Source organism: Poecilia reticulata, chromosome 17 (assembly GCF_904066995.2).
Source record: "Poecilia reticulata chromosome 17, P_reticulata-male-v2, whole genome shotgun sequence".
Lineage (NCBI taxonomy): Eukaryota > Metazoa > Chordata > Actinopteri > Cyprinodontiformes > Poeciliidae > Poecilia > Poecilia reticulata.
Genome location: NC_088846.1, coordinates 22,903,360 through 22,929,495, shown reverse-complemented (window position 1 = coordinate 22,929,495; position 26,136 = coordinate 22,903,360). Strand labels below are relative to the sequence as shown.

General features: G+C 39.3%; 1 protein-coding gene across 3 annotated transcripts in view; it reads left to right on the top strand.

The window, feature by feature from the left end:
- LOC103479744 (retinal-specific phospholipid-transporting ATPase ABCA4-like) overlaps positions 1-26,136 on the top strand; it is a 49,333-nt gene that overhangs the window by 7,576 nt on the left and 15,621 nt on the right. For 2 of the 3 annotated variants that reach the window (XM_081598791.1, XM_081598792.1), the window contains exons 8-28: positions 2,729-2,812; positions 8,974-9,211; positions 10,722-10,861; positions 12,124-12,240; positions 12,459-12,656; positions 15,219-15,424; positions 16,845-17,021; positions 17,730-17,952; positions 18,089-18,310; positions 18,597-18,801; positions 18,893-18,991; positions 19,506-19,712; positions 20,028-20,205; positions 20,401-20,532; positions 20,874-21,013; positions 21,107-21,244; positions 21,537-21,718; positions 21,820-21,925; positions 23,811-24,016; positions 25,402-25,456; positions 25,702-25,761. In XM_081598791.1, the coding sequence (XP_081454917.1) occupies positions 2,729-2,812; positions 8,974-9,211; positions 10,722-10,861; positions 12,124-12,240; positions 12,459-12,656; positions 15,219-15,424; positions 16,845-17,021; positions 17,730-17,952; positions 18,089-18,310; positions 18,597-18,801; positions 18,893-18,991; positions 19,506-19,712; positions 20,028-20,205; positions 20,401-20,532; positions 20,874-21,013; positions 21,107-21,244; positions 21,537-21,718; positions 21,820-21,925; positions 23,811-24,016; positions 25,402-25,456; positions 25,702-25,761 (3,313 nt within the window). The remainder of the gene's footprint in view (positions 1-2,728; positions 2,813-8,973; positions 9,212-10,721; positions 10,862-12,123; positions 12,241-12,458; positions 12,657-15,218; positions 15,425-16,844; positions 17,022-17,729; positions 17,953-18,088; positions 18,311-18,596; positions 18,802-18,892; positions 18,992-19,505; positions 19,713-20,027; positions 20,206-20,400; positions 20,533-20,873; positions 21,014-21,106; positions 21,245-21,536; positions 21,719-21,819; positions 21,926-23,810; positions 24,017-25,401; positions 25,457-25,701; positions 25,762-26,136) is intronic. The other variant, XM_081598793.1, reaches the window with a different exon arrangement.

Here is a 26,136-nt window from a genome sequence, read left to right as displayed (position 1 = left end):
TCAAATAAAAAAAAAAAACAAACAAAAAACAGTTACCTAATTCCTGTACACTTTTCAGTTACAATTGCAAAAATATTTAAATTGTTTTTACTGAACCTATAAATACATAAATACATTTCTGACTGGGTTGTGTAGTTAGACTTTGGAGTGGCTGTACAAGTTTGGGAAACTTTATAGAGGAGTACTTTTCCTTTTAGGCTAGTTTAATTCTTGTTGTCTAACTGCAGTCTCTGTAGGGTAAAGCGATCTAGAATATTTTTGCAAATACTTCATGAATTCATACAGACTTCTGCGCAGAAGCAGTTTACTGTACACAATTTCCAGCAACAGCCAAACTCAGGAGTAAAAAATGTTGCACATGTCTGAAAATATTTCCTCTTGCTGCATTTCTAGCTGCTTCTACGAGAAGTGTTGATTGATCTCTAGAAAAATAAAAAATAAATACACAAGGAACTCTATCTGATTCAAGCTGAGTGACACTTGGCTGACTTTCAGGTTGCACATTTCTTTTCTTTAGAAATCCAACAGTGATGTTGGCAGGAAACTTCAGATTGTTTTGTTGTGTTATTCCTCTTCTTCCTATTGGCTTCAGACAAAGACTAAACTAGTCAGTCAGCTTTTATTTCAACAGGTATTAATGATTCCCTCTTCTGGAAACGTCCCTTTTCCCTGTTTACTCAAGCGGCTCCCCATTATCACACTCCCACCGCTGTGCTTCACTGCTGCATTTCACCGCATTAATGCTGGTTCTCTTTTGACCTTGTTTTGCTTCTGATGTTAATCAGTTTAAAATGTATCCTTGAACGCTTGTGCTACTGTGTAACTAGGCTTCATTTGGAAACCATCCAAGAAAAACTAAGTTGTAAAACAGTTTACATTTATAATGAGACATTCTTTGCTTTTGAATTGTTGAGACATGTTAGTGTGGGTGAACTGATTAAGAACCCTTTAACCCAGTAAGAATTACAGCAAATTACAGCCTCTAACTTCAATTCTTTTTTTTTTATTGCCATTTGTGTGATGCACCATCAAAAAGTGTTGTAAATAAAAAAAAAATTGAATTGAAATTCCCGTTAAACACCTTTTTAAAAAGCATAAGTTCAGTCCAGATTGTATTGCGAGGGTTTGTGAGTATAAACTTTCCTGCCGCGGACCGCGACCGGATTTAAGTCCTGACTTTTTTGACATGTAAAAGTTTTGCTCACCAGTCACGTTGTAGCTCTGCTCATATGTTTGTTGTGTATTTAGTGGGAATGTCATGCTGGATGGAAAACCTCTATCTCAGTTTCATTTTTTCAGAAGCTTCTTCACTGTAGAAGCTTCACTGTATTTAGCTATTTAGCTTCAATTGGCTTTTCTCCCTGCTGTTACAGAACAGAGATCTCTTAATTCTAGCAGAAAGAACGTTGGCTGGTTTTTGCTGGCGACAGCCTCCTGTCTGGTCCCACCAAGCCGACGGAGCAACAGCATGGAAGAGGCAGCTGAACACTTGAACGGTTATTCTTCACAGGAAGGGAAAACAAGTACAGCTTGACTAGCAACTCGTTAATTAACCTACCATTAGTCATGCTCTTCCCCGGAGCCTGTGTGTCACACACTCATCTGTTCTCCCTCTTTCTTCTCTACATCAAAACATAAAACATCGCTCTGTACTGGCTCCCCTGCCAAAAGTGGATTTAGTGGACTGTTGAAGTGAAGTTTTCCTGCAGTATGGTTCTGCTACCACCACGTTTCTCTGTGTGGATGAAGTTTCTGGTAATACTGCTAGTTTTCTGCTTATAACCCAGAAAGTTCAACTCTGCTCTACTCTGACCCAGGCACCTTCAGAGCACACAGTTAAAGCACATCTAACACACACGTCATTAATTGTTGTTGCAATTGAAACGCCTAAAATGTAACTTTGCTCAAGGGCGTAACGCTTCCTCCACTAGATTTATTTGAAATGCAAATATTTAAATCACACCCTTTTACTTTTGACTGTAATGACCCCTGGCCTATCTTTCCCACCATCGTTACGCTCCTGACTCCCTTCTCCATCAGCCTATCTACTCCTCCCTTCCTATTCCCTTTGCTTTTTCTCTCCCCAGCCCTCGCCACGCTGCCTCACTCCTTCCTTCGCTCATTGAAATGCAGGCACGAGGAATGCAAGGAGGAAGGATATCACATGTATGTGTTTGCCTTGGCACACAGGGTTTCCTTATACCCTCAGCAGTTAGCTCTGACCAGGCGATTTCTAACACCTTCTGCTAATGCTTTCCCATAAACACAAACCCTCTGAGGACGTTCTGGAGAGAGCAGAGCTGCTTTGATTTCATATCAAATGATTGGTCTCAGTTTTAAGATTGGCTAAAAAAAAAAAAACTAGCTCAGGTCCTTTGTTTAGTAGATAAACGGTGCATTGGGATGAATTTGTTAGGTTGATTAGCCTTTGTTCCAGTAGGCTGCTAATTGCAATTCCTGTAAATGTACAAGGAAAGCATGCAAAAAAAATGTTTCCTTCCTTGGAATAAAAACACTTCTTAGAAGTTTCCAGCATTTAAAAGTAGTTAATAAACTGCAATCTCCTGTCTAAACCTATCCCATGATGCAACATTAAACATGTGCGTATCGTTTTGACAAAGAAGAACAAAAGGACACTTGTGTTGACATCTCTAATTTTAACTCATTTTGTTCTTATTCTGCTGGCATTTTCCCCTCCCTAATGCATCTTGTGACTTTGTCTTCACAGATGCCTCAGGTTCTGGACGGCCAGGGGATCGATCTGCATTACTGGGGTCTGGTTCTCAAAGGGGCGTCAGAGAAGATCCAAGTTGTAAGTACTCACAGTGTTTCTGCTTCTGCTTGTCCTCTTCTTCTCATGAGTCATGCAGGGTTCAGAGGCATCAGTATTTTTAGTTCTGCAGGAAACTCGCCTTTTCCGCTTCTCTGTGTTTAAGACGTTGTTCTAGAGGGGCCTGAGGGATGGTCTCTATAATGCAAGGGGTTACATGTGCAGGTGACCAATCTATCTTAGTAGTGCGTAAAGTCATGGGAAGCAAAGGGCTACCTAAAGGCTTGCGCACTAAATGCATGTGGTTTTCACATGCAGTTAAATAATACATGTGCACTGATAATCTCTCCACCCACAGAAAATTGGAAATGAGCCAGGAAAATAAGATGATCAGCTCTTACAAGGAAATGATCGTTTCTAGAAAATCTAACTTAATGACCCGTCTAAAAATGAACGTGAAATAAGAGCAACAGATGCACCTTTTAATCCAGGGGTGTCAAACTCCATTTCACCGAGGGCCACTTCAGCATATTGACCACCCTCAACGGGCCACATTGACGGTACAAATCAGGAGTGCCCAGCTGCAGTCCTCCAGACTGCAACTTTTAGATCCATCCCTGCTAAAACACCCCACACAAAAGGTTGACTTTCCTCATTAGCAGCAACTCAGTTCTGTAGAGGCTGATAATGAGTCAATTATCCAGGTGTGATGGAGAAGGAACGCATCTAAAGTTGCAGATGGCAACTCTGGAAAACTAGGCTTGGGCAGCCCTAGCATAAATGTATGAAAATACAATGTTAAAAATAGATTAAACACCTCATATTGTTAAATAACGCTTTGGAGCGTCTGGTTAGGAAGCGCATTCAAAACCTTTGGTTGAAATGGTGCGTTAAATTCAAGTCTCCATTACAGACCAGAGAAAACTAAAGAGAATGCAAAGTTGTGTTAATCCATTTGAGGAGCCGGCAGTTTATCTTGAGGAAATAAATGACGACGCAGAAGTTAATTAGACTGTAACATGCGCAGTCCGCTGCTCAACCACTGCGGAAGCGGCTACGCTGCTGCGAAGAATTAAAAACCGCTGGAAGTAACTCATCCAGCGGATTTAACAAATGGAGCCTTCTTGGTGCAAGTTACCCAGGAGCGGCGCTCTGGAGGAGCTGCAGACGTAACATCTGTCCGTTTCGGAGAAGCGAAAACACGCAAAAAAATAAAAATAAAAATAAAAATTCTGGTAAAAGCTCACGCCCGGACCGCGCACAGGGTAAAACACTGACAGAGTTCAATTGATCTGTTTGGATCAGACAGATCCAACTGACTGATGAATTAGCGAAGATTTATGATGTTAATATGATTATAATTTCATGGATAAAAATAGTAAATTTTTTTTATGTTGTCGGTCAAGATAACGGATAACAAAAAAAGTCTAGCGCCACCTGCCGCCCTGACACCAACTCACACACATCTTCATTCACAGTCTTACTTGTAACTCGATGTTTCTTTTCTTGGACATGTTGATGTTAGCTTGTCGATGTCTCAGTTTTATTCGCTGGGAAAATCAATAAACAGCTTGAGGTGACTCTGCTGTTTTCTAGTGGCGAGAAGCCGTAATGTTGGCTGGTAACAATCGGAATGCATTATGGGAGATGTAGTTTGTAGTCAATTCGTGCTCAAAACCTATTTTAAGTAAATCATGGGCCTATAAAACGCTGGGGGGAGGGGGGGGGGGGGGGGGGCACATAAAATGACATGGCGGGCCACATGTTGCCCGCGGGCCTTGAGTTTGACACATGTGTTTTAATCTGTACCAGATTACTGACAGATGCTTGTAGATTGCCACAGAGAGCATGTAGTCAAGATGAAATTTACTTTGGAGTATTTTACCAAATATTAGTGAGAGCATGTATATGTTTGAGCCTGTTTGTTTAACTTTGGCCTTGTGTAATTTACATTAAAGCCATAGTAAATTAAGAATAATCTCGTCTTAAAATTAATTGAAGTGGGGTCTTCATAAGATCATATCAAACTTGGAAAAGGAAAGTTTTAAATTAAACTATTAAGAGCCCATTAATAATGCAAGATTAATGCCCATGTTGGCTAAATAGGCTTAGCACATCTAACAGGAACTGTAGTATATAAAAGCACTGAGTATATAACAGGGTTGAAATGTTGTCATGCATCCCACAGCCCTTCTGTCTTAATTTTCTCATTGGCATGCACACTCAAAATACTTTCATTCAATTTCATGGAAATGAATTGGCCTCAGGAGCCTTCGCAGACACAACTGTTTGCAAATTCAACACAGTTACTCATCCCCAGTTTTTGGCTGTTAATCTTCTTTATTATAAGTGCAAGAGTGACAACACATTTTCATGTAACACTACAGTATTCCAGGAAGAGAATAGTAACATAAAAACCTACTAATTCCAGTTGAATGAAAGTTTTTGCATTGCAAAACCTTCCTAACGTTAGTCAGCCTTTATAACAAGGGATGACCCAGTCCAAATGTTTTCAACAATACTGACCCAAGTTCTTAAGGATGAGGTGTTGGCCTAAAACTGGTTGTAATACTTTATGAAAATGAATGAATGAATGAATGAATGAATGAATGAATGAATGAATCAATCAATCAATCAATCAATCAATCAATCAATCAATCAATCAATCAATCAATCAATCAATCAATCAATCAATCAATCAATCAATCAATCAATCAATCAAATTTTATTTGTATAGCACATTTCAGCAGCAAGGCATTTCAAGGTGCTTTACATAATTAAAGAAAAAATAAAAACAGCATGTGACATTGAATAAACAGTAAGAAAGAGATTTTGAAAAAAAAAAAGATTAAAAAAGACAAAAACATGCTTTTGTTACGGAATTTAAGCGCCTGTCGTCGCCTGTCGTCGCCGGACTCCGCCGGACTCCACCGGACTCCGCCAGACTCCGCCGTCCGTTTAACACGGGTATTATCCAGGCCCCGTCGCCTGACAGGACAAGGTCTCCAACCTTGCAGCACCAGGCTCCGTCCACCTGTCACGCGAATGTTTGCGCTAGGACTTTACCGTCTTACACGGATTTTTGTGCACTATTTTTTACCTGTTAGAGTCTAGAATTTACAGGGTTTTTCTGTTACTTTTGTTACGGAATTTAGGTTCACACAAAAGATGAAAAAGTATATATATATATATATATATATATAAAAAAAAAAAAAAATTCCCTTCTCACCCTCCGCGGGTGGTCTGTTTCATCCTCTGAGCTCGGGTCCTCTACCAGAGGCCTGGGAGCTTGAGGGTTCTGCGCAGTATCTTGGCTGTGCCTAGAACTGCACATTTCTGGACTGAGATGTCTGATGTTGTTCCTGGGATCTGTTTGAGCCACTGCTCCAGTTTGGGGGTGACTGCCCCGAGGGCCCCGATGACCACAGGCACCACTGTGGTCTTCACCTTCCAGGTCTTTTCCAGTTCCTGGAAATGGGCGAGAGGTGAAAACATATATATATATATATATATATATATATATATATATATATATATATATATATATATATATATATATATATAAACAAGATTAACAATAATAAAAAATACATCAGAATTATAAATGGCGTACTCCCAATGGCCCAGTAGTAGTAATATTGCTTAATATCCCCCTCTGCCCATGCTGTCTGTGGTGATAAAGAGTCACTCACATCGGCATACCAGATGCTTGAAACTGAAACTGTAACCCACAACTTGATTATTTTGTTAACTAATAATAATCAAAGTCATAATCATTTACTGAACACTGAAACTTTCTGTCAGTTTGACATAAAAGTAAAATATAAATAGAAAAAGGAACATTCTCCACAACCACTCAAAAAAAAACTCCCAACAATTTACTTGTTGATAGACATGTAATTTGTTTTTCAATGTGCCAGTATAGCCTAATTAAAATAGGTGTGACAAAAGCATTTTTTTATTTATTTTTTATCAATATAACATAATTTTATAGGGAATGCAGGAGAGCCTCATACAACTGATGGAATACTGCGTTTCTGGATGTTTGGTTGACCAGAATTTACTATTGCCTCACTAATTTTCTGAAAACAGATACGGGAGAGAGATACAAAACAACTCTGCTTTCTCTGTCTAATTTTACTGTTCTCTGCCAATTCAAGATTGCGGAAGCTTCTAAAGGTTTATGAAAGCTCAAAAAAAAAAATCCTAACCTCTAAAACACCTGGGATGAGATGTGTGCTCCGTCACGTTCTCTCTTTGTCCCAGGAGGGAGTACATCCCAGAAACACTTTGGCAAGGGATGACAGAAAGAAAGAGACTGGTGGGAGGTGCATGTAGACTGTAGAAAGAGAGGGGGTAAAGGGACATTCCTTCGAGGTGACACATCCTGTAGGTGGGACCTTTTGTGTCACCGCGGTGACGGAAAGGCGAGCCAGCTATTCTCATTACCCCGTTACCTATGTGTGCTTTCAGCTCGGCGTATGTGTGAGAAATAATACATTTGAAAAAATGAAGAAAGAGGGAGTTAGCGAGGCCAAAATCAGGGGCGTGTCAGACCGTGTGTGACAGTTTTCATGTGTGCACTTTCACAAGGTGCAGCTTGGAGGATGCTGTGTGGAAAATAGCAATAGATCACTGTCAAGAATTTTGCTGACAAAATTGGGTTAATTGTAATTACCCTCAGGAGAAGTCTACCTCTCTGAATATTTGTTTTTGCATGAGATTGTTTAAAGGGTAAGTTTCCAACAGCAGCATGATGTATGGAGGGAAAACTTTCTATCCTCCAGCTCTTAATGCTTTAGGGAGGAAACGATACACATTGGGGAAAAGACTGAAGTTATTTTTGTCTTGTCAATAGGAGGATATTTGGCCCGCCCCCGTGGCTATCCTCATCATGTGAGGAGAGGCGTCTGAGCAGCATGTTTGCTTATCTTTCAAACTATTGTTTTCATGTGATCGTTTATGTAACGAAGCTCACAGGGCATGAATGAATATGAGCGACGTAAATATCCCTACCATGAATGTAATTACCTGTTAAAGGTCAGACGCCTCAGAAATAATTGTTTAGATTCCCAAGGAGTGAAAAACATGTATTTATCTTGGCGGAGGCAGTGTAGGATGGAGGATATTTACTCTGACCTGCCAGCACTGGTGAGAAGACTAAATGTCTTCCAGGTCAGGTGAGCTCAGGTGACCTTACTTTGCTTTATTTTAGACCATAACGAAAGATCTTTTTTTTCCTCAGAAGAATTTTTAAGTAAATGTATATTTTGATGCCGCATAATAATTTCACACTATAGATAAAAGTTTGAAAAAAAAAATCCAAAGTTTTATTTGAAAACTTATATTGAGTGATTAAAATAATTCACCTTGATAAAATACGTATTTTTTATACGCGATGTTGCATGTGCTACGATACATTTGTGCAAACCCCTTTAGTCAGTGGAATCATATTTTCCTGTCATTTGATAAGTTTGGAGCATTCAGACAGAGATCTTATGACATTTGCTGCACTTGCTTACATGTGAGTGGACTTTTCCCCGTCTGCAGAAACTGCATGTGCTTTATGTAAACCATTTCACAGTAGGAGGACAGCAGCAGGTGCAGGCGGCTCTTAAGATAATCAAAATAAATTACATTACAGAGAATATCAGTTATCTTTACAGCGTCCTGATCGATACAATTCTGACCACTCAGAGAAAATAACATTTTCATAATTTAAGCTAAAATATTTTACAAGAAATATCCTATTTGTAGAGTTCTCCTGATTTTAGATTAGCAAACAAAAATGGAGATTTTCTCTGTCCAGGTGACGCTGCTGCTTGAGGAAAACGTTGCTCCTCAGAATGTCCTCAGAACGCTGAAATGTGGTCTTTCTTGCTGTTCTTAATAGCTGAGAAAAATATGTGTTTATGTTATGCCATATTTATAGCCCATTGAAACAGGACGTCTTTGATTACTGATTTAAGTTTAGTAAAAAATCTGATTAATTCATAAATCTGAGGAACATTATGGTCCTGCAATAAAAGAAGAATCAATTTTACCATGGATGGCAATAGTTGTAGAGGATACTGTATGTACTTAAAAAAAATACAGCTTAAGAGTTATTATGTTTATTTAGATTTAGAAGCTTTTTCTAACCATACGGTAAATAACAGAGCAAACACATGAAGTCAATTTGTCCGTTTTTGTGTCTTCCACAGCTGCTGAAACGAGAGAGCCTTCAGGAGCTCCTCAGGGTGGCCTCCTCTCTGTTCCAAGCTGGGGGTCCGTCCTCCTTCACCCAGCTGATGTCCGGGGTGTCCAGCCTGTTCTGCGGATACCCAGAGGGAGGGGGCTCCAGGGTGCTGTCCTTCAACTGGTACGAAGACAACAACTACAAGGTGTTCCTGGGGGTGAACGGCAGCAAAAATCACAACTATGTCTATGACGACGCCACTAGTAAGTAAAGAAGTCATGAACGATTTTTTAATTAAACTCCTTTTATCAACAGGCGGATCACATCCATTATGTTGCTGTGTGAAAAGATCAGTTTTCAGGAAACTTTTCTGTGCTCTTTCTTCCATATAAAATGCTACTATTTTCTCAAATTCGATTCGAGGAAACAGACAAGTTCAGCTCAAGGAGAATTCAGTGGATATTTCAAGGCGTATTATTACTGCAAGTCTGTTTCAAAGAAATGCACTTGCACATTTTTATAGTGCTGCAAGCACCCAGGTTAATTCTTGCCTATCAAAACGTGAAGATTAAGCTGAAAGAGCATTCTTGGAAAAAGCACACATTGATCCATTTATTAGCCGGGTTTCTTTTCCTCTTTGGTTTCCATGTTTCAAAAAGTCATGCATGACAAGAAAGGGCTGGAACTAAACGGAGAGTTTGAAAAGCTCCTGTCACAAAGAAATGCATAGCAACGTGTCCATCTCTTAGTCAACTTGAACCATCTCACTTCCTTCCATATAAAATGTAAAGAAAGGCTCCTACTGAGAAGCCGCAAATATCATTGAGTTTAATGGGACTTCACGTCACAGAGGAACAGACATACACAAAATACATGATTGCAGAAGTGTACTTGCATCTGGCCCATTTTACATTAATACCCCTAAATAAAATCCAGTATACCCGATTGCCTCCAGAGGTCACCAATGAGGGAATAGTGTCCATTTATGCGTAATTCAATCTTTATAAATTCAGCTGCTTTGTGGATGACTCAAAGGATTATTTCTTTTTTTGTTTATTTTGAGATAACATTCATGACAAAACACCATCCTGAAGAGTAAACAACACAACGCACAAGTCAGGGGGAATAAAGGGAATAAATATGAGATGACATTAGAAGAACCTCAGAGGTTGAAACTGTGGTGGAGATTCACCTTCCAGCAGGACAATGACCCTAAACATGCAGTGAGATCTGCAACGCAATGGTTCAGATAAGAAAAAATGTGCAGCAAAAACAAAACAAAAGAAAAAAATCTTGATTACAATCTGCATCAAATCTGATGGAGCTTGACCTGTTTCACAAAGAAGAATGGGGAACAACTGCAGCCTCTGGAGGAGCAAAGCTGATACAGACTTAAAGCAAATCACTAAAGGTCAAAGGTGGTTCAGGGTAGCTGAATACGTATGCTAGGCACAAACTGTTTTCAAAATACATTTCTTTCACTTCATAATTATGAACTACTTTAAGTCTCAATACATTGAGGCTTGTAGTTTTAACATGACAAAATGCGAAAAGGTTTAGCAAGTGATTATTTAGATTATTTTGTGTCTGCATAGGACATTCAGGTTGAGTTGAAGGAGTTCAGGGTTGCAGCAGAAGTGTCAATAATACTTTTTTTTCACACTTTAACCAACTGTATTTTATTAGTAATTTTCTTCTTGGGAGAAGTATTTCCCACCCCCCCCAACATTCCTTCTTCTTCTCTGAGCATCTTGGCCTTTTCTCTGCCCACAGCTCCGTTTTGTAATTCCCTGATGCAGACCCTGGAGTCCAACCCCGTCACAAAGATTGTGTGGAATTCAGTCAAGCCCCTGCTGATGGGAAAGATCCTGTACACGCCCGACTCCCCGGCCGTCCGACAGATATTAAAGAGCGTAAGAGAGTCCACCTCCAGCCTGACCCTTCGCCTCTTTTATTTCCTCTACACACCCTTTCTCTCTTTTTTCAGTGTTTTTTTCTCTAACACTCTTAATGTCTTTCTACTCGCTCAACCCCCAACTCAAACTGACCTGAATCTGAATGTAAAGGATAGGTGGGGAAAGTCTACAGGGGGAGACAGGGGAAGAGGAAAATCAGATTAATAAACTGAATGTGTGGGTGGAGGAGGTAAATAGATCTGTCTCTGCCATTGCTTTTTGCACAGAACACATCAATATCAAGCAACTGTTACAGGAAGCTAGTTTGTCTTTCTCGCTTAGTTCGCCATGTTGTGTAAATTAAAACTGTTTTTTTTTTCTTTTTTAGATCCTTTCTAGGTTTTAACGGTACCTTGTGATGTTATCCACACAAATAACAAAGAGCTTTAGTAGCAGAAATTTTATGAATTAGGGCTTTGCAGTTTGTCAAGACCAAGATTATAAATAAATTAAAGTTTATATCAAATAGAGGCTATAGTTTACTTTGGTTTGGTTGTTTCTACAGCTTCTAAGTGACTATTATAGTGACTGTTTTATTGTCAGTGAAGATCATGTACAGTTTTTGTTATTTTTCCTGTTTTAATTACAATTGTGACACACTTTGCAATCTCTATATATTGAAATGTGCTAAGTAAAGAAATGCAATAAAGTTTTCTTACTTACTTACATATTAGCACAAACAGCTCTGTGATCCTTTGCCAGAAAACTCTCCTTGGGTCCACAAAGTTTCATAACGTCAGTGTTAATGCGCTTCTCTGGCTACCAAATTGAGTTTTTTAAACCAGCAAACCTCATGTTCTTATTTGTTACAAACACAACCAACTGCGGCCCTTTATTTAAATTTCCGTGATGTAAAAACAACTTGTAAAGCTTGAACCAGACAGCATGACCTCGCCTGACATCCAGAGGTACAAACAACAAAAGTCAGATTATGTGGTTTTACTGCAACTGTTACTTATGCTACAGAGCCTCACAAAAGAATTATACTCCATGAACTTAACATTTTGGCATTTTAACATTTTGCACTAACTAGGGCTGGTCTTCACATTAAATCCTGTTAACATGACTGTATCAAGAAAACATAAATAAAAATAAAAAAGTTAAAGAAAAGCAAAGCTCTGTTGTTCCAAATCTAGAACTCATCTTGGTGTGTATTTTTAACAAATGATAGACATGTTTTAGTTTTAGTTCTAATTTGACTTGTTTCTTTTTGGATCCAGGCTAACACAACATTTGAGGAGCTGGAGAGGCTCCAGAACATGGCCAAGGCCTGGGAGGAGGTGGGACCTCAGCTCTGGGCTTTCTTCAACAACAGCGTCCAGATGAACATGATCAGGGTACGGAGACAGTCATTCTGATCACAACTTTCACTGCACATGTCAAACAATAAGTGCCAAAAGGTGAAGTAGAAGTAGAGGTCATTTGGTGGAAAACATTTTTGATATACACAGAAAAAAATCCCTTAAAAGTTTCTTCAACCCGGTGCCACATGTGCTACATGAGCCAGATGTTTTAGAACTAATTAATGACCCTCTATTATTCTGTTTGTTCTCAGGATACCCTGAGGAACCCGACAGTGATGCACTTCATGGACGACAGTCTGGTGGAAAGCGCGTTTTCAACTAGAGACATTCTCAACTTTCTGCACAACGGACCAGAGACGGACAGGGAGGAGGGGATGCCAAACTTGGACTGGCGGAATATTTTTAACGTTGCTGACCAAATCATACGCATGTTCAACCAATACGGAGAGGTAAGGAGCCCCGTTGCTGCGGCTGGGATTTGTGCAAATAACTCCTATTCGCCTGTACAAGCAGAAGTCAGTCAGGGCTGCTCCTTCAGGTTGCAGCAAGGCCTTTTCAGACAGATGGAGCCACTTATCACAGCTCTATAGGTTCTCTCCTGTCCGTCACTCTGAAAGGTGGAGAGAACAAGTGTGCTGTCGCCTCCTTCCGTCGCCTCCATTGTGAGCCGGTGATAAAGTAGAGGGTAGGTGGGAATGAGTCACCCTCCTCAGGAGCTCAGACGTGGTTCAGTGTACAGCTCAGCATTGAAACTAACCCCCTGTTCTTCTTCAGAAAGTGGACAAATCACTCCATCTATCCTCCTTTCCTCACTCACTCCATCCCTCTCTTGTGGGATTTAAAAGGAGCCCAGGGTTGTGGTTTTAGAGAGAGTCCTATCTTTGCAGGAATCTAAATCTGTCTTTTGTCGCAGCACTCAGAGCCAGGACCCTTCAGAGTCCTGCAAACAAACCAGGCAATTTAGCCAATTAGATACAGCTGTCAGCTAGCACTGGTGCATTGGGCGGCTGTGGCAGCTAACGTCAAGTCCCCTCACTCTGTCAGGAGTGGATGTTTCTCGCACTACAACTCCACTGGAACATGTGTATCACTGAGGGCCTTTCTCCTACATCTATCTTTGAGTGGGCATTGATGTACTCCCATGAAGATGAATAGAAACCAGGGCCAGTAATCCAGATGGAGACTTTAGACATTTCATATGCAGAAGGTTCTGTATGGGCTGTAGACAAAATCTTCATGTGACAAACATGCATGTTTTATGTTGTACCTGTGAAGGAACGGTGCATGGAGTAAAAGTTGCGTAAATATGTGCTGTAATGAATATGTCTGGGTTCAGTTTATTTATCTTCATATTTATCTTTGCATAATACATACAGAATGTGCAACAAACGTCTTTACTCTAAAGAAAAAGTGTTTCTAAAAAAAATACCCCGCTGCCAGGAGAGCTCCCAGTAAAGTTCAAACAGTAAATAACTTCCCCACAGTTTTGTCACTTTATATCTGCAAAGAAATATGATAAATAAGATAAATATGTATCTTAGTTATCTTATCTTATCTTAGTCTATTATTATTATTATTATTATTATTATTATTATTATTATTTTTATTTTTTATTTTTCAAATTATGGGCTGAACAGTACTTTGTGACACGTTCAAAGGCTGTGATATTATTTTATAACCTTAGCAACACTTTAAATTTTAGACCTGGCCTGTTTGCTGTTTCCTTCCTCATAATGTGGGTTTATTTAATGCGATAAAAACACAAACATGTGGATCTATTTGATAAATTAGATAAAGACAGATCATTGCAACAGATATTATTTGAAAACCAATATTTTCAGAATGGCCCTGGTTGCACTTTATACACATTCACACCGCACTTTTCAGATTTAAAGATCATGAATAATTTCTATTCCATTTCAGCCCCATAAGAATTAGCCTTTGTGTTCTTTGATTCTTGTATTAGCCTTTGATTCTTGTATTTGGTGTTAAATTAATTAGAAGTTAAATGAAGCAATGAAAAAAATCACTGGATCCTAAAGGTTTCCAAGATAAAAAATCAAACCCACCATTGTGAAAAAATAATATTTTAGCACATTAGCAGGAAAGACTCTAGATTTCATTCTCCAAGAAAAAACAAACAAACAAACAAACAAACAAACAAACAAACAAACAAACAAACAAACAAATATTCATCTTTAGGTGCAGCCAAGTCAAGAATGATCTCTATCAGACAACAATATAAAACCTCAAAGTCATCAAGTATGATGTTTTAATAAAGATAAATATCAAGAACGTAGATCAAAAACAGAAATACAAGCAAAAATAAACAAATAAGGAACACAATATTACCCAAAGGTTGAGAGATTCTTTGGAGAAGAAAAAAAACCCCATCATGATCATTTGAACCAGAATGTGGGGGAAAAGGGCCAAGAAGATGAGGAAAGAAAAGTAAATCATGCCACGCAATTTGTCAAACACAGAGGAGGTCGTGTACAACTGCCAGTAAAAGTAGGTCACTGGTGTTTATCGATGGGCTGATTGCTGGAAGAACAAGCAGCTTCAATTCTGTCAAATGCTACAAAACCTGTTTAATGTCAGTTAGTCTTTGACCTCAGGGGGAATAATCCTTTAGAAACGTCATATATGTGTGTTGTCTGATTTAATAACCGTGCCTCTCAGAATGGAAATTTTCCTATGTAAAAAAAAAATATTACCATGACTCTGGTAAGCAAATCTTTTATTCTCCACTTTGGCCTTTTCATTCTAGGAGAGGAGAAGTGGATTTCATTCCTCTGTTTTATTCTAACTGCAGTTCAATAGAGGAACACATTTTTATTGCAGCGTTCGATACGTTTCGCTGGACAAAAAAAAAAAACAAAACAAAAAATAAAGCAAGAAGAAACAAAATGCTATGTCTGAAAGATTTACTGCTGTTATCTGAACAATAGCTTCCCAGTTTGACAACACCAAATCCATAGCTGTCTTCCCAACTATGTGTGTGTCTGCAGTGTGTCAGCCTGGATAAGTTTGTGGCTTACACGGATGAGTCCCAGATGATCCATCAGGCTCTGTACCTGCTGGAGGAGAACAAGTTCTGGGCAGGTGTGGTTTTCCTGGACATGTATCCCTGGACCACAAGCGTTCCTCGACACGTCCAATACAAGATCCGCATGGACATAGACGCAGTGGAGAGGACCAACAAGATTAAAGACAGGTCTGTAAAGCTTCTGTAGACATGGTGTACCTAAAATGTATAACTTCTAATTGTTGTGTTTATGCATTTATTATTAAAATGAGATTATGATATAGCTCCTTTTATACTTACTTAAATGTTGAGGGAAATCCGTACTTAGCCATGTACTTTGTGCAACCACCTTTTGCCAGATCTCTACAGAGTCCTGGATCCTTCTATTTACTCTCATCTCTTCCCTGATTTTCATGACAGACTTCATGATACCATAACATTGACCCACAGCATCACTGATCCTCCACCGCACCCGAACACTTCATCTTTTGGCTCACACCAGACAATGTGAAGAGTTTTAGTTAAAGCACAAAAATCATTAGAAAATCAAGAAGTTTTCTGGTGGTGGAAACATACAAGTATTTTTCCTGCCTTGCCTCCTTTTACTAAATAAAAGTTTTCAGACACAAGATGAACTTAAACAAGTCAGGGATGAATAATAAAAATCAATTACATTTGTTTGTAGAAATTTGAGGGTTGCCAGTATGTGTTGTACCTATGATTCTGCTAACAGCAAGATTTTCGGGGGTTTGTGGCTAAAAGTAATAGTTGGATTTTCCTGATTATTTTTTAGTATTTTTTTGCAATTTAGATCAATTTATTTTCAAACTTCTTATAAATCTTTACCAGTGTTTTGTATAGATGAAGTGTCTTGTAAATCAGATTCATTGTTTTACTAACTGATATAAACATATCCAATGATTTTTGTGTGAGTTTACTGATTTTCTTAAAAGTCATTTATATTGAGGTAAGTGATCCACAGACAATCCTGATATTAAACAGCAGAGAACTGACATGACTTCAGGTTCAGCCTTGCAGCATCAGACTCATCCAGTCCCTTGGCCTTTTGTTGCTTTTCCTACTGTTGCCACCACATCAATGAACCATTTCATATATACTTGTCACATTCTCGCTGAGAGGGAAAATCCTCACCAGCTGCCTTTATTGCGTCTCACAAACTTTGTTGGTGGTTCACATTAACTCATTACGCATCCTTTAATCCTCCCCACGTGCTGCACTTATACGCATTTCTGTTTTGTTTGAGCTCCCATTTATAGGCAGACAGTAACATCCCCCCGTGAACAGGAGCGCAAGCACTTTGAGCTGTTTACAGCTCACCAGCGGGCCGTAATGGACCCAGTGGGAGTCCGGCCTCTATGCAATTGAATAATCAGATTGTAACAGAGCTCTGTCTCACAGTTATCCGCTTATCAAGGGGATGCACATGTGTCGTATGTGGCTCTAGAGGCTTTTGGATGTTCTTTGAGTTGCAAATGTTTGAATGAAATCAATGCTTGGGATTTTTTCATTAATCAAATATCCATCAGAAATCAAAGGAACCTTCTTAACCTCCTGTTTAATTCAGTTGATGTAAAAATATATGTCGTAGGTACTGGGATCCCGGCCCCAGAGCGGACCCCATGGAGGACCAGAGGTACCTGTGGGGTGGCTTTGCGTACCTGCAGGACATGATCGAACATGGGATCATCAAGCTTCACACCGGAAATGACTGGCCACTGGGGGTTTACGTTCAGCAGATGCCATATCCTTGCTACGTCGATGACCTGTGAGTTGACCTATCAGCGCTCTAGCTATACTGTAATAAAGATATGAAAACAGGTTTCCTGAAGTACTGAGGATTAATTCCTTCACATAGATCATATCTAAGAGTTAAATACTTTAGGTAAGACAAGTGAATTGTAAGCGATCTTCAGTGATCCAGCTGATTAAATAAACCAGTTAAACCATTTAAAAAAAAAATGTCAACACACGGGTAAAAGTGTTTTCAAGTTTCCTTCTGATACTCCGTTCCATCTAGATAAATAATCCCTTCTGCGGTTTTGTTTTTGGTAACTTTCTGTCACTTTTTTTTTTTGTCTCTTTCTATTCTGCTGTTTAGCAAATTCAGATCATTTTGTTAGTCCTAACTGACCTGAAATTGAAAAGGCTTAGTCAAATTCATTGTCAAAAAATAAAAGTAGGAGAAAAAAAGTTATGTTTTAACACAGTGTATGTAAACATCTGGTTTATGCTGCATATTCCGATTATAAAATGTTTTCTGACCACAGTCCAGGTAGTTCTGTTATTCTTTTGTGCGTCTAATTATAAATATTTTTTAATATCTTGCTTCATTAAACGTTTTAGTGTATTGAACAATTCCTGTGAACGTTTGCTTTTCTTAAAGCATCATAAGATGTTTGTTGTTGTGGAGAGACAACATCATCTCAGATAGATGGATCTTGATATAATTTTTCCTGCCTCACTTGTTCTGCAGCTTCATGATCACATTGAACCGCTGCTTCCCCATGTTCATGGTCTTGGCCTGGATCTATTCAGTGTCCATGACTGTGAAGAGCATCGTCTTGGAGAAGGAGCTGCGCCTCAAAGAGACCCTCAAAGCCATGGGGGTCAACAACGGGGTCATTTGGTACACATGGTTCATCGACAGTTTCATCATCATGACTGCAAGCACGGCGCTGCTGACAGCCATCATAATGGTGAGAGGACAGTCGGTGAAAAGTGGAAATTTCATTTGTTTATAAAGAGTTCTTTTCTTAAAGGGAGTAATGCTGCCCTCTTGTGGGCAGTATTAGAGTGAAATATGTTTAAAAGAGGTGGGTTTTTTTCTTGCAGGGCGGAAAGGTGCTGAATTATAGCGACCCACTCCTTGTCTTCTTCTTCCTGCTGATTTTCACTGTGACCACCATCATGCAGTGTTTCCTGATGAGTGTGTTTTTCAACAAAGCCAACCTGGCTGCTGCCTGCAGTGGAATCATCTACTTCACCCTCTACCTGCCTCACATCCTGTGTTTTGCGTGGCAGGACCGCATCACCAGGAACATGAAATTGGTGGCAGTATGTTTGGTTATTATTCTTGAGACTGTTTTTTTTATTTTATTTAAGGTGTTTTGCAAACTCAAGAGAGCATAGAAGGTATTTCTAAACCATTCCGTCCTTCCTTTGGCTGACTATGAACACACATCTCATGGCTAAATGCTTTCAGACACACCTGCAAGAACAGAAATAAAGATAATTTATGCTGTTTGGTTTAAATGTGTCAAACCCATTCCTGTAGGATCAATAGGCATTTTAGTTTCACTTCTGAATTAGTGTTGTTTGTGGATCCTGTTTGCTTTCCTAGAGCTTGCTCTCTCCGGTGGCTTTTGGCTTTGGGACAGAGTACCTTTCACGGTATGAAGAGCAAGGTTTGGGTCTGCAGTGGAACAACATTCAGACCAGCCCATTAGAGAAAGACACTTACTCCTTCCTCACCTCCATCCTCATGATGGTGTTTGATGCCGTCCTCTATGGATTCCTGGCCTGGTATCTGGACAACGTCTTCCCAGGTCAGAGTCCTATTACTAAGCACTGCACCGTAACAAACTTATTTGGCTTTTATCCAATTGAGTATTACAGCAAAAATGTTTTGCTTTACAGGACAGTATGGCATCGGTCGACCGTTCTACTTCCCTCTCCAACCCTCCTATTGGCAGAAACCTGCACCGTCGTATCAAGAACAAGAAACGACCGATCAAGGTTGGTCTCCTGTGGAAAATCTGTTTGAGGCAGTAGAGCTGTGCTACTTTTCTTTAAAATAATGAAGGACCTATTATTTGATCTAGCAGGTCATATTTACTCTATGTAAATATTTTTTTACAACACCTTTATTTTTTTACTCTATTTTTTTCTAAGAGCATAGCTCTTAGAAAAAAATAAAAAAAACTTAGAACTTATTCCCATTCTGTCACATTTAGATTTCAATGTATTTTCTTAAGATGTTATGTGGTAGAGTAACATAAAGTAGCGCAGCAAGATGAATAAGATTAAAAGCTCCTGTTGCTCGAAATATTTTTTACAAAGTAGTATCTAATTAGATCACTTTTGCAAGGATGCACACATACAGAAATACATGGTGTTTCCCAAAAACTGTTAATATAATTTATTATATAATGTAAAATAATGTAAATGCAAGTACAATGCTGTCATTATATTTCAGAGCCAGAAAGTCATTATTCAGGGACCTTTACTGGAGTTCATCTTTCACAACCAGATTCCAAGAAACCGGAAGCAGAGAACCAGGAGCTGGACGTTGAGAGCAGAGGCACGCCTGAGACTTATACCTGCAATGGCTCAGCCAGCAAGAAAACCTGCAAGCACCAAAGTAAGAGAGACCGCCTGGAGAGAGAAAGGGAGCTGCTGAAACAACAACAGGAAAATCCAGTCCAGGAGGAGGAGGACCCGAATGCTGGGAGTGAAGGTGAGAAATAAAAACCCCAAAGAGGAATCAGACTTCTGTTGGAGAACTCTCTGAAGCCATCTAGTGGAGAGAAAGGGGAACTGCACAACAGCGTTAAGGTGAAATGAGACTTACAAAGGAGAATAATTTGAATGATGTTTTATGATTACATATTATTTCAGTGAAGATAAAGGTTTCTTTTTCTCTAGGAAACTAAAATAAGGAAACTTTAGCTGATCTGAAACTGAATTTCTTCCCAAGAGATGAATCAAATGATGCTCTGATTATTTCCAATGCAGTTTTGTAAATACTTTCATCTTTTTTTCCTCCATACAGGTCCGGTGTTCTTTGAGCAGGATCCCCTGGGCCTGGTGTTGGGGGTGCAGATCCAGGATCTGGTCAAGGTGTACGACGGCAGCTCTCGTCCAGCCGTGAACTGCCTCAGCATCTGTTTCTACGAAGGGCAGATCACGTCCTTCCTGGGGCACAACGGGGCTGGAAAAACAACAACACTGTAAGCAGAAAAGAAACTGAGCACATTTTCAATCAGATATGGAAAACTAATACATAGACTGATCAAAATATCATGAGAATTTATCAGACTTATAAAAATCCATTCTTTCTTCCTCTCTTATTCAGTTTTTAAGGAAGTTATCAACTCCCACCTGCCTCTGTATAGGATTAATATGGAAATCTTTATTCTTTTCAGGTCCATTCTTACTGGTCTCTATCCTCCCACATCCGGCACAGCCTACGTCTATGGAAGAGACATTAAGACAGACATAGACATCATCCGTACATCTATGGGCATGTGCCCTCAATACAACATCCTCTTCAATCAGTGAGTTGGATCATTTGCATTTCATTGCAAAAATTATTCATACTCTGAACTTTTTTTTTCCTGCAACAGATCTCCTGTATATTTCATGATTTTGTCTTATAGACCAACACAAAGTAGTGCATTATTGTGAACTGGGAGGAATATGATGAATGATTATCAAGATTGGTTGCACATTGTTTATTCTACATGCATAAAGCTGCACAAGAAACTTTTGATCGTGATTGTTCTTTACAAACGACTAATAGTTCTTGAAGACTTACCCAGTTTAAACCATTCCTGCAACATTTTATTCTATTCTTTTCTCAAAATGATGGATTCCTGCGGCCATGTTGGTGTTCCAGTCTCACGGTGGAGGAGCATATCCTGTTCTACTCGCTGCTGAAGGGCCGGACTCCAGCGGAGGCTCAGGCCGAGGTGGAGAACATGCTGTTGGACCTTGGTCTGCCTCACAAGCGAGACGAAGAGGCTCAGAACCTTTCAGGTCTGACACTTGTGATGTTTATGGGTCAGAAAAGGACAGAGAAGGTCAATTTATTTGCTCCCTCTCGTTACTATGTGTTTCTGCACTTTACAGGCGGTATGCAAAGGAAGCTGTCTGTTGCCATGGCATTTGTTGGAGGATCCAAGGTTGTCATTCTGGACGAGCCCACCTCGGGAGTGGACCCGTACTCCAGAAGATCTATTTGGGATCTCCTGCTGAAATATAGATCAGGTGAAAATCACTGATTCAAATAGCACTTTACAAATGTTGGCCAAGATTTTATCACTCAAGACATTTTCTAAAGCTCAAACTGAATTTAAAGAATGAAACAAACTTTTTTGGCATTTTCCAAACACTCTCTAATTTGGTAGTGAACTTTTGAAACTGTAAAACTATCATTCAAAGCTGTTGAAGGAAAGAATGAAAGTAGAATTAAAACTATTTATATTTATATTTCTGTTACGTTTTTAACAGAGTGAGCAGAAATGTTTGTCACCTTAGTGAAAGTTTGGTCCTTGTGCAGGCCGCACTGTGATTCTGTCTACACATCACATGGATGAGGCCGACTTGCTGAGTGACCGAATCGCCATCATCTCCAAAGGACAGCTTTACTGCTGCGGATCCCCACTTTTCCTCAAAAACTGCTTTGGAGTCGGCTTTTATCTAACACTCGTACGCCGCATGAAGGACATCAGGAAGCGGGAGGTGAGCAGCGCCTGCAGACGAAGAACAGCGTTTCCTCCTCTTCTGTCAGGATATATGCATTTGTTGTTGAAAGCGCCTGTGTCTTTCCGTGTTTCTGTCAGAATGAATGCGACTGTGCCTCAGACTGCTCGTGTTCCTGCTCCATCTGCACCAAATACAAAGATCAGTCTCAGAATCAGCACCAGCAGCTAGACAGAGTTCTGGAGGGTAAGAGTTCATGTTCTCTATCAGCCTTTCATTTACATGCTCACAAGCAACACTTCCTGCAGAAGTGGCATTTGCAGTCAAGTCTGTTCTTATTTGTTGTGATGGACATTATCGTGCTATTCTTTGCTGTAACTTGTCTGTGCTGTTAGAGAAAAGCTGTTAAGCAAAATAAGCTGAAGGTATTAATGTAACTGGAAATTACAACAATTATATTTTTGAAATGTATACATTGTTTTCAAAACAATTCACGGATAAACCAATCCCAGGGTTCTTAGAGAGAGAAAGACCCAACCGCTTGCTCCTCCTGTATCTTCTGCCAAAAAACTATAGATTTTGGGTGAAACAAAACTTTGCGTTTGTAAGAGCATTAGCTTTCAGTTGATTTTATAACATTAAAAGCAAAGGTGACGGGATTATTATGAAGCCTAAAGTGACCAATCGGGTCCCCGCAAAGACTGCAACCACTGAACCACACCTTTACTGCAGGAGCTCAAACTTACACACGCGATACGTCTCAGAGAGACAATGTTTTTGCTCATTGTTGGCTCTTCTATGCTTAAAAAAAATCTAACTCTAACTGTTTGTATCACATTTGATATGCATATTTTCAAGTTTTCCCCAAAATAACATTTAGTGATATGTTATTTGTTGAAGTATTCTATAAAAAAATCAGTTTATAAAACAACATATATTTTTAATATCACCTCCTATAACCAAAGCAGTCTTACTTCTGGCATAAGTGACGCCCTGGGCGATCCCCTCCTGCTGCTGCTCCCCAAGCTACTAAAATACTACCTGAAATTAAATGACGAGAAGTCTCAGGCGAAGTACATTACCGAGTTTCCCTTTTCTCAAGTTAGGGTGGGAGGCAACTACTCAACAAGCAGGGGTGCCGACTTTAGAACAGAACTAACAGAGAAGTTCTAGTTTTTTATCTGGAGCTCATGTGTCTGCCCTTTCTCATGCCGCCCTGGGCCACTGTCCATATGGCTCATATCCAAAATCATGTCTGAACTAAACAACTGACTTTAATTTCCATGGATAATAAACAGCCATTTTGGATTCTTGAAAAAAAAGCTAAGTTCTACTTGTGATATTTAGTCCTCCACTAGAGGGCGGAATATCTTGGATGTGTGTAATTTGGTTTTATGATGTTACAACTTCCCCACATTTGTCCCAGCAGTAATCTTAGATCCTTTAACAGTTTTGAACATGAAGACAGGTTAATAAAGGTAAAATCAGACCTCTTGCATTTTTTATGAAATTTTGCTGGTTTAATTCAGATTAATGTGTTTTCTGTATGGAGAGACATAGCACTATAAACCAATATTCACATAAACTATAAACATATTCAAACCAAATGACAAGAACCTCTTCTGCCCACAAAAGAGTGGTATCTATTCAGGTAACAATGTCCTCTAATGCCTCTCTTGTACACTCAGAGGCACATAAAAATCGAAATCGGCCTTTGAAAAAAGCAAACATTAACACATTTTCCCCTTATTTTTCACTCCTATCAGAAGCAATTTGTGAGTAATGGTGCTAACAGGATCTTTTCACAATTTCCATCACTGCATCTCTGCTGTAAATCCTAAAACAGGCTGGAACAGCTCACATTATTTACAGACATTAATAATTTAGTAGCTATATTGACACAAAAGCCTTTTTGCTCCTCATCTGCCTAAGGAGATGCTGTTTGAGATGCTACACCACACAGCTGCTCCAGCACAGGTTCTCTCTCTTGAATAATAGTGTTTGTTTTTTGTTGTGTTTTGCTTTTCAAGCAGTTTTTCTTCTTTTGTTCTTGTTTCAGCTTCTGCTGCTTCGGGAAAACTTTTCTAAAAGAAAAGTCCCCAAATCTGTAACTTTTCTGTCTCTTTCCCAGGGGACATCGACTGCATCACCAGTCTGATCCACCATCACGTTCCGGAGGCAAAGCTCATTGAGACCATCGGACAGGAGTTGACCTATTTGCTCCCTAATAAAGGGTTCAAACATCGAGCCTATGCCAGCCTGTTTAGAGAGCTGGAGGAAACTCTTGCTGACATGGGTCTGAGCAGCTTTGGAATTTCTGATACATCCTTAGAGGAGGTAGGGAAATTGGCAGTTGAGGATTAATATCATTGATAAATGTGAATTTTTGGCCTAAAATGCTTGACATTTATCATAAAATCCAGGCTACTGAGCGAACCTGAACTTCGCGTTAGCTCTCAGGTTCAGTCCCAAGGTGGTTCAGCAAAGTTTGCCACCTTGTAGGTGACAAAATCCCCTCAAAGTGGTGTCTTAGTGCAGCTGAGATGCCTGCTGATGCTTTTTTGAAACATACCAAAGACTGATTTTGAAGCACATTAATGCCATCTGGTGGCCAGCATGTGAACTACCTCCAGTTTTAATTTTACAGTATTCAATTGAATTTAACTTGTGTCATGGACCATTGCATGTGCTGTGTTCAAATGAAAATATCTTACATAAGTTAGAATCCCTTAGCAGAAAAAAACATTGTCATTTTCTAAAATTGTCAATAGATTTAGGATGTAAGAAGTTAAGGTTGTGCTAACTTGTGCACCACCTCAATCCTCCACCCATACACCTACAGTCCCCCTCCACAAACCAGATCTATTTTATGTTAATAAAAGGTTATACATAACTCAAAAATAAGGAATTTAGACAATCTCCAGCATCCATCAAAAGTAAAGCCCAGCATTTTAAAATAATTTAAAAAACAACTTAAAGTTTCCCTCTTAATTTCCAGAACTACGCTGCTCTGTTACAAACTGGACCAGAATCACCAAGATTGGATTTAATGCTTGTAAACAAAACCTCTCTAGAGACTTGTCATCACTTCACTTGAAAATTCAAGGCAGTAGGCAGCCCAAGCCTCCAGAAAGCTTATACAACCCTCACACTGCCAACTAGCTGACCGGCAGAGAAACCAGCTCCCTTCCCAGCTTTATACTTTCCTCTTCAAGGTCAGAGGAGAATCATTTGTTTCCCCCCATCTGGAGAAATCTAACACCATCAAAAAACAATGGGAGAAAGAATCTCTGACAAACCTTGCTGGACTAAACAGTTTATTTTTTTGTGTAAAATGTACATTATCTCGCATTTTATAAATGGCTTAATTTGGCCAGATTTTCTTAAATGAAAGAAACTTGTACTTTCAAGTTTCACCATAGTTTTGACAGCAGTGGGTAAAATTGTCTATATTTGTTTTTTGTGATATATAATTCAATTCAATTCAATTCATTTTATTAGACCGACACCTTGCACTCTTATGACCATCACTTGAAACCTTAAACAAATATCTTGGACTCTACTTTAGTTTAGCCATGAATTTCCTGCTTATCCACCTAAAGTAGCAGGAATGTTGGCAAATTTTTTTTTTACATATCATTGTAGATTTATATTTAAATACTTATTAAAATAACTGACTAGAATGTTTTGAGCGTTAAAGGATGATCTTTTTCCCTTTCCAGATATTTCTAAAGGTCACAGCAGATGGAGAAGCAGCAAATAATGCCACCACTGCTGGTAAATGCCACCACTGATATTCTGCTTGACCTTTTCCTGGAATTAAATTCCAGACCCATTTGTCTGTTTCTCCAACATGTTCTTAATCCTTCCACCGCACCTGCATGTGTAATGTTGATGTAAACGTGCTTATTGTAGTCGAACTATGCAGGTGTGAGCTAAACTGTAGCCACATCACTTTTGTAAAACGTGCATCTGTTATGTTTCATAACCCTGTAGTTTGTGTTTGTTTGCCTCACCTCTAGAACAGTGGATGTTGCAAGGAAGACAAAATGGCAACAAAGTTGGCGTAGGCCAAGAGGAAGGTCAGGGAAAAAGGAGCATTTGGACAGAGCTTCAATAAAAATGCAGTTACTCCCCTCTTCCTCCCATAGAACCTGCTGGACCTGGGTTATGTAAATGCCATGTTTTATTATTAGTACAATCTTGCATTTCTAATTTGAGGGAATTCCTAAAAAGGTCTTCCATTAAATTGAATAATTATAAAAACAAATTTTCCACAAAACAACCCAGTTCTAAGGGGTTCAGTTAGCAGCTGCTGTTCATTACATGCTCTTTCTTTTCCTGCTGCATAAGCTTTCAAAGCTTAGCAAAGCATCACTTAATCTAGAGATGCAAACATTAAGATCAGAATTTAAGCTAATATTAATATATTAATATTAATACTCATCTTTTGTTTT